This window comes from Patella vulgata, chromosome 5, assembly GCF_932274485.2.
Source record: "Patella vulgata chromosome 5, xgPatVulg1.2, whole genome shotgun sequence".
In the NCBI taxonomy this organism is placed as follows: Eukaryota; Metazoa; Mollusca; class Gastropoda; family Patellidae; genus Patella; species Patella vulgata.
The window spans coordinates 69,985,367-69,997,996 of NC_065883.2; the positions used below are offsets into that span (position 1 = coordinate 69,985,367).

The 12,630-nt window shown below is 38.4% G+C and overlaps 1 protein-coding gene across 2 annotated transcripts in view; it reads right to left on the reverse strand.

Annotated features, from left to right (window-relative positions):
- Positions 1-229: 229 nt before the first annotated feature.
- LOC126820607 (glutamate decarboxylase 1) overlaps positions 230-12,630 on the reverse strand; it is a 37,109-nt gene continuing 24,708 nt past the window's right edge. For both annotated transcript variants that reach the window (XM_050548679.2, XM_050548680.2), the window contains exons 7-15: positions 11,169-11,248; positions 9,910-10,081; positions 9,266-9,330; positions 8,021-8,099; positions 6,327-6,476; positions 5,619-5,668; positions 4,723-4,777; positions 4,044-4,133; positions 230-2,795 (exon numbers count right to left, since the gene is read on the reverse strand). In XM_050548679.2, the coding sequence (XP_050404636.2) occupies positions 2,622-2,795; positions 4,044-4,133; positions 4,723-4,777; positions 5,619-5,668; positions 6,327-6,476; positions 8,021-8,099; positions 9,266-9,330; positions 9,910-10,081; positions 11,169-11,248 (915 nt within the window). In that variant the 3' untranslated portion in view covers positions 230-2,621. The remainder of the gene's footprint in view (positions 2,796-4,043; positions 4,134-4,722; positions 4,778-5,618; positions 5,669-6,326; positions 6,477-8,020; positions 8,100-9,265; positions 9,331-9,909; positions 10,082-11,168; positions 11,249-12,630) is intronic.

Consider the following 12,630-nt stretch of genomic DNA (forward strand, 5'->3'; position numbering starts at 1 on the left):
CAGTGATTGAAAGTTGAGCAAATTATCAACTTAAGTCTGAGAATGCTTTGTGAACTCGGGGCCTGGTTAAACAATAACGCCAATGACCCGATCTGAATTACTTAACACCAAAATAAAGAAGCCGGGCTGAAATTTCAAGGTAATGGAGTACACGGTATAAAACATTGCAAGCCAAACACAAATTTTGAAATCAATTTTATTGGTTTATAATTCAATCTATCATCACAATGTTTCCATATGGCTATCACACAATTACCTCCGTATACAATTGTATATTAAATATCAGATCTAAGCTAGTGATTTGATGCAAAAATTAGTGAGCACATGAGTATTAATTGTTCAAATATTTTTTTTTTCATTTTCTAGTATCTATAACTTTTAAGACAACACACTTTAGAGTAGTTATTGATAAGATCAATCTGATTAAAACACAGATCCTATTTCGTTTCGTTTTTTTTTAGTTCAAAATTTTGTTTTACTTGTCTTTACTACACTAGGATCTGGAAGAGTTGTTATATAACCTGTGTTCTGGATGATGTGAGGGATTAGCTAATGAAATGGTCTGTTACCACGAGTCTTTGGTGTGAGTTGCACGGAACTGTGGTTAACCACAAGAAACATCAACGCTGATTGATTAATCAAATGACTGATGTCATAGGGTAAAAAACCTGCCGTATGACCTCTGAAGCGACCTCCCACGACAACAGGTCAGATCTTCATGTAGTAGAGGCCTTCGAAAGTATATAAAAAAACGAAACGAAATATAGATCTGTATTTTAATCAGATTGTGATAAGATGTTATTATTACTACACTATCTAGAATTATTTTAACCTTAATGCATGTCAAAGAATTGACATTTATAGTTCTAATTACTTTTAGAAATCAAAATCATTACAAAGCTGTTAGTTTTAATTTAAAACATTATAACCATTTACCAGCACCACCAAAACAGATTCTGTTAATTGTTTATTTTCTCAGTGACACAAATGAAGAGCCCAGAGAAAGAACGATCTAAGTCACCTTTTTCCATGAACCCCAGTTAATGCCCCCATCTGGTAGCAAAGCGTATAAGCTTTCTGTGGAACAATCGATTTCAGGTAAAAACGATCTGAGTCACATCAAACTAGGGCCCTTCTGAAATGGTCTCCCGGTCGAGAACGATCTAAATCTAAAGCGTCCGGGTCGCGTCAAGCAATCTTGTCCTTCAGATTTCAAAGCGTGTTTTGTGTTTTATGCGAAAAGACAAAAATGTGACTTAGATCGTTCTTCCCCAGGGCTCTTCAAATGTTTTGTGACCCTTAAACTGAGCTCGGTGTTGTGTTCATACTAATGTTCCATATTAAATAATTTCCAATGAAAAGGCCAGAAGACGCCAATAATTCAGACAAAACTGATTTATCAACACACCAATGACTTTTTGTTGGGAAATGTACAGTTCGACAAGCTATTATTGCCCGATAGGTTTGGGGCAGCCAACAAGAATCGATAGAGTTTCTTAAAGTCCGGTTATAATTTTACAAGAGTAACGAAAGCTTAGCTATTCGTTGGATATGGTACGATAAGGCGGTTATAAATGGAATTTCAGTAACAATAGTTATAGGATCAAATTGCGTCTCCCCAAAGACCCCGCCCCCGCTCCGCCCCGCACTGTATTACAGTATACAAAGTTAGCTTATTATTCTGTTTCTGTGAAAAACGTAAGTCATGAGGTTTATGTTGGTTGGAGTGATGCAGGGGATATGCTTGAATGTTATATTCGGGTCCAGATATGAGCTACAAATCACCCCGATTTTTCTAAAATATCCTCGGAGGACCAAACAAATATCCTGTGTCCGACACTTTCTCCTACGACAGAAATATTTAGTTCACGAGACATCAAATCCAACCCCACCCCTGTCTCAATTATATCCTTTGGTTGCATTTTAAAATCTGTTAACGAATGTCGAACCGTAGATTTGCCATACACAAATATCACATGGAATATCGCAAATCATTGATTCCCATGTATGTATATATCTAACATGGCACACTAATTTCCAAAGGCTAGAAGGAATATTTGACAAAGAGGAAGAGGTATTAAATTATTGATAGAGCAATCCAATTTTAAAATATATAATGAATGCAATCACATTTCATATAGTTCAAGATGGCTAATAAAATATCGACCACGTCTACAATAATAACAATTATAACAACAAATAACAACAATAACAATAAATAAAACAAATAATAGAGTATGGTTTCTGCCCCATACAGGAATCTTAGATTTTAGCTTTTGCTGCTAATTGTTTTTAAATATATCTTTGTGGGGTGTCAAAAGTTTGAACGTATGTAGATCAAGGGGTTAAACGTATGTAGATCAAAAGGTTCCAAGTATACAGATCAAAAGGTTTAAGGTCTGTAGATCAAAGGTTTTAACGTATGTAGATCAAAAGGTCTTTTAACGTATGTAGATCAAAAGGTTTAACGTATGCAGATCAAAGGGGGTAGTCAAATGGTTAAACCAAAATTGGGTTTCTGGGGGATTAGAGTAATCAAATCAAAAGGGGGGTCAGAAGGGTTAAAGTATGCAAATTATAATCAAAGAGGGTAGGGGCGTTGCGAGGTTATGTAACTTGTGTTACAAATCTTTACCCAAACAATCGATCTCATCTAAAAGGAAGTCGAGATCACGTGTCGTTATGACCGGGTTAGACATGGCAACCCGGAAAAAGTTTGGCAGCTCCCCTAGCGGCTGATATTGTATTAACATCGTTCCCGATTCCATCATTTGAGCTTTTATCATTGGTGCAATCTGCAAAGAAAATCATACATATGTTTTGGGTTTGACATAAAGTGCGAGCGTAGCATCAGAAATGTACCTCTCAAAATGGGAAAGCCGTTGTAGTTGACGCTAGCTACGATTGTTGCGGATCGTCCATATATAGTCTGTTAATTTTATTTTGAATTCAGGGGGGGGGGGGGGGCTCGAATGGTTAACACGTGCGCGCTGTATCGCAAGACCTGTCATTGAGTCAACTGGCGTGGTTTCGAATCCCCGGTTTTACGTGACAAGGAGTAGGGTCGCCTGTCCAACCTCGTGGGTTTTCTTCGGGTCCTCCGATTTCCTCCCACTGCTAAAGACCGCTACGCGCAAGCGAATTATAGAAATAAAATTGAACCATGTGTTAGCCCCGAAATGACCTAGTTTGTGTCGAGTGGACGTTAAACCCCATTTCTCTCTCTCTCTCTTTCCCTCTCTCTCTCTCCCTCTCTCTCTCTCTCTCACTCTCCCTCTCTCTCTCTCTCTCTCCCTCTCTCTCTCTCTCTCTCTCTCTCCCTCTCTCACTCTCTCCCTCTCTCTCTCTCTCTCTCTCTCTCTTTATTTTGAATTCAAAGAACGTATTTCTGTTTTCCCGTGTGTTTTCCTCTTGACAGTGGTCCAGGACGGAGGGTCTGACAAGAAACAGTCTCTAGTTATTCGGATGGAACGTAAATCAGAGAACCGTTTACAAATCAAAATAAGAGTAATTCGAAATAAGAGTAGGCGGCAGTTCGAGCAAAATTTTCTTCATAGCACACTGCGTGGCGTATACCCGTCTTCATTACCCCAGTCGGTGCAGAAATGAAGTGAAATGAAATGGGGGTTTAACGTCCTACTGTTCTGCTCCTAAACTGGTCTAATGAAGACGGGCATACGCCATACAGTGTGCTATGAGGGAAATTTTGCCCGGTCAGCGGCGCTACGGCCTACTCTTATATCGAATTCCAACTGCCAAGGGATAATTTACGTGCACGCCAATATGTACACGGGACCTCGTTTTTTCGTCCCATCCGAACGACTAGACAGCTGTCCTTGTCAGGCCCTCCGTCCTGCATCACTGACAAGGGGAAAGCACGCCGGAAAATCTGGATGAACTTTCTCGGCCAATGCACGGATCGAACACCCGACCTCCAGGCTAGCGAGCCAGCGTCTTACCCACTTAGCCACGTGATCCCCCAGTCGGTGCAGTAAAGTATAACCCCCATTTCATATCCAATATTTAATTGTATATATGTTTACCTTATTCAGTTGTTTGTGTTCAATTTGAGCGAATGGTAGAGATCGCCATTTTAAAGGTATATACCAAAAACATACATTTGGTGCTTCTATCTGTAAATAGATAAAGTGGTCTACATATTAACCAAGAGTAGCGGAGTAATTTTGTTACTGCTCTAATAGAAAGCAATGCAGATTTTATTTATATTAACACTAGTCGCAATCATCTTTAAAAATAAAATGCACTGATTGATTTCGTAGGTACCACGAAAGATCCTTTCCGAAACGAAGGCGTAGAAAACGCAGAAATTGTTAATCCTAAGTTCTCACTGTTGTACGATGCGTTGAGATGGGGTTGTCCCTATTGGGTCCACGGTCTGGTACGTTAAGATACGTTTGGTTACGTTTGGATACGATAAACACAATTGCTACGACTTAAATATGTGATAAAACCTGATAGGACCACCACGATTAATCCACAATTAAAGCCACGAATTCAATCCAGAGGCCTATCGTGAAAGTGGAAACCAAGCATGTACGAAATCCTGGGGTCTACCCAAAGTACCTATGCACGCAATCGAAAGTGTGTAAAAGGGTCCCTAGTGGTTAGAATGAGAGAATGAGTAAACGGTAATACCGCTGCCTATCCAAAATTCCCCTGTATTACTCAAGAAACAATAATATACTAGTTTCGTTTTCTTACCTCTTCTATAACTAAATGGAATCCATCTCTGGTCCTGACCTTCTCTAGCATGTACCTTAAAATAAAGACTCTACATGTATAGACCGTTACTTTTTCGCCAATTTTCACAAAACTAAATTCTCTATTGGCAAACTATAATAATAATATAAAAAAAAACTTGATTTAATGAGGCAACTTATTTAGTTTGTAAGAACTAATCTTCCATAAATCCCTCCTAAAGACATATATACATGTAACACGTCGCACCGGTGTGTGTGGATGGAGGCGATGGTAGTGGTAGTGGGGTGTGCACTTTATTCGAGTGGCGTGGTTTTGTCCATTCGACACAAACTAGGTCATTTCGGGACTAACATATGGTTCAATTTTATTTGGATAATTCGCTTGCGCGTAGGGGTCTTTAGTAGTGGGAGGAAACCAGAGGATCGAAGAAAACCCACGAGATTGGACAGGCGATTCTACTCCTTGGCACGCACAACCGGGGAATCGAAACCACGCCAGCTGACTCAATGACAAGATATCTGAAACTCGAGTAAATTATTGATACATATTTTGTTTCGAAAACTTATAGGTATCTCAAATGTCCGCATCTCAGTCAATTTTCAAGCTACAGACCACAACTTGTACACAGTTTCTAGTTTTTTCATGTACAAAATAATCTTTTGACCAATTATATATATCTCCGTGTGTTAGAGATTAATGATACCACCGAAGACGATTTGATTCTTAATATTAGACCTCACATGCATTGTATCGATGCTTTGGAACTAATATGTTATTAATAATTGTTAAAACAAACCCTCCCCCGCCCCCAAAAGTATTCATTTACAGGCGTTTGTCTTATGGCGTCTTGTCCAATTTGAGTGGTAACCTGTTATACTATATTATATAATACTTACTTGGATAAGTCAAAATTTTTATTCAGTTGATCTTCAAACCCTGCATCGCCCTGGAAATTAGAAATAGTATTTTACAGCAACTTCCAGTATGAACAAAAAGAAATTGGTGCTCTATGATAAACTATTCATAAACATTTACTAAAGGCCCGAAACATATAAAAGACAATTGTTTTAGTGACAAACACGCACTTCGAAAAACAAAAAAAAACCCAAAGAATATTGGTCATAGACATAGTTGCTATCATAGTCAATATGAAAAGAAAACCAGTAACGTTAGCTATGCCCCTTTCTTCTTTTTGTCGAAAAACCAGTTGTTTTCCCTCTATAGGCTGGCTGGGGCTTAACTGTGCAATAACTCTACATGCTCGTTGTTACTGCACACTTTTGCTGGTTTACGCCAGATTAAGTGTAGGATAAAGCACAAGACTGAGGTTATGCTGGGGAAAGGAAAAAAGAAAAAACAACGAGGCCTGGTAGGTTTTTTGTTTCGGGGAATCGAAACCAAGCCATTTGACTCCATGACAGACCTTATGATACAGCGCACGCGCTAACCATTCCGCCATCCAACCACCTTGAGAAAAATAAACGAGACAGGTGGAATCAACAATTGTCCGTAGTAAAAATGTGGATTAACATCCAATTCCGCCTAGTGTAGAATCACAGACAAACTATCCTATTGACGACTTTTTACACAAAATGCATACTTACTTTAGCTCTCCACATTAACCATAGTTTAAATACATCATTATGTCGTCCACATTGTATCGTCTTATCGCCAGTGTCATACGATGTATCGTAGTTTTTATCTTTTTGAAATAAATAATTAGCATTCATCTGGTTGGCTTCTTCTAAAACACCCTGCAATCAAATAAAACAATGAAAGTCATTCAGTGCATCGATAAAATTCAAATAAAATCGATTGTACCAACAATCTGATTAAAATACAGATCTATATTTCGTTTCGTTTTTTATACTTTCGATGGCCTACACTACCTTAAGATCTGACAAGTTATAGTGGGAGTTCACCTCAGGGGTCAAACCTATCACATCAGACATTGATTAATCAATCAGCGTTGACGTTTCTATGAATTTACCCACAGTTTCGTGCAGAGTACGTCAAGAAATCTCCGTAACATACCGTTTCATTGGATAATTTTTCTCTTAGATCGAATTTCAACAGCAAAGGGGTATATTACGTGCACGCCAATTTATACATGGGACCTCGGTTTTACGTACCATCCGAACGACTAGACAGCTCTCCTTGTCAGGCCCACCGCCCTTCACCACAGACAAGGGGAAACCACGCCGGAAAATTTCGATGAACTTTCTCGGCCAACGCCGGGAGCGACCCACGACATAGAATTGGGATGATCTTTGTGTTATGTCGAATAGTACTGATGGGACAAGCTTTGTGGATGATTAAATTTGTGTTTTGAAGGATTCAGCGGAAGTTGTCTTGCTATAATAGTTCAAAATTTAAAAAAATGAAAAATGAATATATTGAAAATTAAAGTCAAATTTCTTTCTGTGGGAAGTTATGATTGTTTGAAGTTTTGTCAAAATGTAGTGTAGATTGTTTATGAACTATTATATGCGGTCGCAGTGTTCTAGTCTAATTAAAATCGGAGCATCCCGATGACCCGGAAAGGTGATTATGATTATACTTGAAAAATAATTTTTATAAATTTTAAACCAGAAAAAAGACATGGCCATGTGTTCATGAAGCATTCCCAGGCTTAAGTTAAGAATTTACTCAAAATTGTTCTACTTATTTGAACTAAAATATGTTTTATTGTATCAAATACATCATTAAGAAACTATGTGTTTCTGGACCAAAGATATTTCTTATCAACAGTGATTGAAAGTTGGGTAAATTCTTAACTTAAGTCTAAGAATGCTTCGTGAACTCGAGCCGGTATGGACCAAGACTAGTAATTATTTCCCCTTATTTCATACGAATGTAGTGCGAGTTATTAATAGACAATTTTTCCCTTAATTTTTCCCCCCTCTTCCTGCATTTTTGGGTTGACCTTTTGGTCTAGAATAGGAGAAAAGGGATCAAATTTGCAATTTTATAGCAGTTTTGGGTAATATTGGTGATATTACAGCGGAGGGATAGGTGTGTAAAATGTCTTTCTGCGGAGCAATTATTGTATCGGAAGTGAGATTTTCACCCCAGTCAACTTCAAATCCCCGTAGCAAAATATCTAAACGGTCACCCCCAACAAATTTATGCTGAGGAGATTGCCAAATGTGGGTCCCCATTGTGCCTATAGAGATTGGAACCAACGGAATGTTGAGCAAAAAGCTACAGCCTGTGATGTTACACCCATTTAACATTGATGTCAATGGGCAAATAATTACTAGTCTGAGTCCATATAATTCATGTTTAATATACTTACTTTATGCTTTGTTAAGATAGCTGAACACTGTAAGGGTACGCCCATCATTTTATGGGGATTCCACGTCATAGAATCGGCCCTAACAGAAATATTAGAACATAAACATAATTAACAAGAAACATAATTTCGATCTAAAAGATAAGTATTAAATCCTAGCACACCAACTAACATAAACAAATGAAATGGGGTTTAACGTCCTACTGCTCTGCTCCGAATCGGCTAATGAACACAGGCATACGCAATACAGTGTGCTATGAGGAAAATTTTGCCCGGACAGCGTCCCTACGACCTACTGTTATATCGAATTCCAACTGCCAGGGGTTGTTTTACGTGCTTGCCAATATGTACACAGGACCTCGGTTTTTCGTACGATCCGAACGACTATACGTTGTCCCCCACTGACAAGGAGGAACCACGCCGGAAAATCTGTATGAAATTTCTCGGATAATGCAGGGATCGAACACCCGACCTCCAGGTTTAGCGTGCCAACGTCTTCCTCAATGAGCCACCGTGGCTCCCCCCCCCCCCACAAATCCTTATCGACATTATGCAAAAGAATAATCAATCACATCATTTCAAAATGTGAATCTTGTCTATATAAAAAAAGGAATGGTGGTGCTATTGATATAAGAGCAACATAGTTCGTGTATCAAAGGTGCCATGAAAACGTTGGGTTATGATAGGAGTGGAGCCTGTCAACACAATATTTAAAAGGTTATTTTCACCCATGGCCACGTGTGCAATTCTAGGGAATTGAATTTTATTCGGAAAGCGGTTTGTATACGAATGATTTAGCAACACTTGCTTTGTTCGCCGTATAGCCTCTACCCGTCACAAATTGGCATAGTACTTGTTGCCCTTGAACATATTAGCCGAGAGTCAAGTGCACTTACCAATATCTGTCTGATATTTATTTCTAATTTTGGACACGATCATGAACAGGGGCATTATCATTTTAGTTATTTGTTTGACTAAGGGGTTGGATGGCCGAATGGTTAGCGCGTGTGCGTTGTATCATAAGGTCTGTCATTAAGTCAATTGGAGTGGTTTTGATCCCCCGGTTGTACGTGACAAGGAGTGGGGTCGCCTGTCCAACCTCGTGGGTTTTCTCCCGGACCTCGGGTTTCCTCCTACTGTCAAAGATCCCTACGCGCAAGCACATTATTGAAATAAAACTGAACCATGTGTTAAGGCCCGAAATGCCCTAGTTTGTGTGTCTCTCTCTCGTTATTGGACTAAGCTTACCTTTCTACTCCATGTAAAAGATGTCTGTGGTCTCTTGATAGTAAACTCGAACCTCCCCAGGCTCCCTGGATTAAATTTTAATTCAATTAATATAGGTTAGTAACAAAACAAATACACTTTATTATATCAAATAATACGACCTCCCTGACACGAATTTGTTCGGGTAAATTCGCATCATTTACCAGATAATGTGTTGCGATGCGGGACGGCAGCGGGAACTATGTGTTTTGTGGGTGACACTGCAGTACACTGCGGGACAATGCGTTACGACAGACATGAACAATGCGCAAACAACACTTAACCTATGCGTAAACAAGTATAGTGCCATTGCGTATCAATGTGTACCAATGCGGTCCATGTTGTGCTGCGCATTTCATAGACAATGCGTAACTTATGTGTGTACAGTGCGCAAACATGGCTTCCACGCGTTGCTGCGTACCACAGCGCATCGCGCAGTATTGCGGTGACAAGAATCATGCATAAAGCGATAGACCATGCTGCCACGAAAGGCTGTTTTCCTGCATTCAACATTTGGATTTCTTCAGAATGACCATACAGCATTAATTAACCTCTCCCTGTTTCTGGGAGTTAGCGAAAAATAATACCATTTAATTTTATATTCATATTTAATGCATAAAACTTACATCTACATGAAACCAGATATCATATTTTTCACAAATTTCACCAATTTTTTCCAGTGGATCGTAAACACCAAGCACAGTGGTACCTGCCATGCCGTTAACTAGTAGTGGTATTTTACCCGACTGTTTAGCTGCCAATATTTTATCTTCCAGATCTTTAATTAACATCTTCCCTCTAATACAAATAATTACGTTACAATAATTAAGCTACAAAAACTAATCTGATATTGCTTTTATGAAAAATGCCCAGTTCATAAACGTATATGTCCATGCACGCCACTGTGTGAAGTGGTTCCCTAACTAAGCTCGTTTGTAGAATTTAAGTGATATCCCTGAAGCAACGGGCCGAGGAATCCCTTTCTCGAACTAACCAAACGAAATACTGCGACGAGCTTAATTTAAAGGGGTATAGAGGTCTTACCTGAAAGGTACCATAATAATTATCAATTTGAATATACAGTTACAATCGGCATGTCCAAGCTAGAGACAAAGCCACTTAGCCAATCATTGTTCTAGTCCTGGGTATGTATTTTTTACCCATGGTGACCCGGTCGATTACCCTTTGGAACTAAACAGTAAAAGAAGCTACCGAAAATTTATTTCGTTTCATGATTTAATGTTTTTTTAACACAAGGGAGGAATTAATGAACATAATGTTATTGGATTTAGTACTATGGAAACTGTTTCATTGGCTGGGGTATTGAGACTTATAGCCCAGCAGATAGCGGCTCAAATACAAGGTAAACGTTAGTAGATAGACGTATCGAAATTGACACAAATATACCGTGGGGACTATTCTTTTTAAAAAGCTTATTAGCCGCTAGAAAATTCAAGACGGTTGCCATTTTCAAGGCAACGAGACAAAGTCACACTAAATTGTAATATTTTATTGTCCGTAACATATATGTTAAGTTTCATTTAAATCGAACCTAAGATTGTGGGTTCTAGAGGGTTCACAGAATTTGCACACAATTTACATTTTGCTTAAAAGGCAAGGGCAAAAACCCAAAAACTTGCGATCTGATGTAACCAGAACAGCGAGTCCTTGTTTTTTTGTCCAGTGTTAACAAGGGAGATCCGATGATCGTGTTTTTCTGGGCTAGTCGGGGTATTGACATTCCTTAATCCTGTTGGTCACCTATTGGTCAATACTGCCAGGATTAGTGGACAGTGTGCTCAATCAATAGAAGGGTTAATCAACCACTTGACCAGCTTTAAATAAAGACCCGATCCACAAAGAATCATTAACATGGAGTATTTACCTTTGGTCACAGTCAATATAGATGACGTTGTTAGATCCTATTCCCAAGATAACCGCAGCTCGCTTGATTGAATAATGACTCTAGAAAGACAGAAGGTTGTACATCAGTAGAAATTATTTGATGTGTCATCAGAGGCGAAATGTGTAGACATAGTTCTTTAATCCATATATGGATTTATTCTGATAAGGACGTCCACGTATAGTATATACATTAAAGAGAATATGAAATGGAATAATGTTGAAAAAACATCCTGGTTTAGGATCCGTTTTAAATTTTAAAGACCTAACGCTATTGTTCGCGATATCATTTGTTAAAATGCAACCTTGCAGAGAACAGACCTATTCAGACCAGACAAATGGTTTTGTTTTTTGTTATTCACAAAGTTTACAAGAAAGGGTATAAAAGAATCGCTAACACAACACTCTCAACGCCTATTCTTTAATGGCAATATGTTTTATGGTTATTAAGTATAAATAACTTATGCGTGATACAATCTTAGATATATTTCTTCTGATCTATTGTCCATGTTCCTTTTATCTTAAATCAACAACCTTTTGAAAAATAAAAGTTGAATATCCGATTATTGCAATCAATAAAATGATCGGGATAGAACAAGTGGTGTGATCATTAGCTTTATAGAACGGACTAAAATAACTGGTTTTAGTTGAAACTGTGCAATTTGGTACGGAACTGATAACGACACTCATCCACCATACTAGTTATTTTTGATAAGATATTGAGTGATAAAATGTATACTAATGTTAGGGTTTCACCTAGGAATATCTTATAAACAAAACGTAATGACCTAATAAATTCATTCAGCGCAATAGTAGAAACCGTTTGTACACTGGACCGGTGATTAGGTCCCACAAATTAAAACGTTTGCCTTCTCCAATTCCTTCAGGATACAAACTTTAAACAAAAGTACTTAGTTGCTCCTATAAAAAGCTTATGAGGTTAACGTCCACTCGACACAAACTAGGTCACTTAGAAAGTAAAGTATGGTTCATTTTTATTTCATTAATTCACTTGCGCGTAGGGGTCTTTAGCAGTGGGAGGAAACCGGAGGGATTCGGAGAAAACCCACTAGGTTGGACAGGCCACAGTTTAAGCGAATAAAATGACGGGCAGGGGAAAACGCCATCGTCTGGGAAATTCCCCCATATCATAACAAAACATTGCACACAAGAATTTAGTGAATGTTAACACAGTATAGGGAGAAGTTCTGTGTCACTGGATTTTAAAGATTTATTAGGCGACGTTTCGATCAATCAATAACAACAAATCACAAACCATTTTAAGGAACTTGAGCCAACAGAAAATGGATGATAATGTTCTTGAAGTATCTATTGTATAGTTTTAGTTTCATTTGGAAATTAATATTTAGTAATCTACCACTTAAAATTGGTAGTATCTTGTCGATATGTACTAACAATCTGTTTGGCATACATCCAGGGGAGTG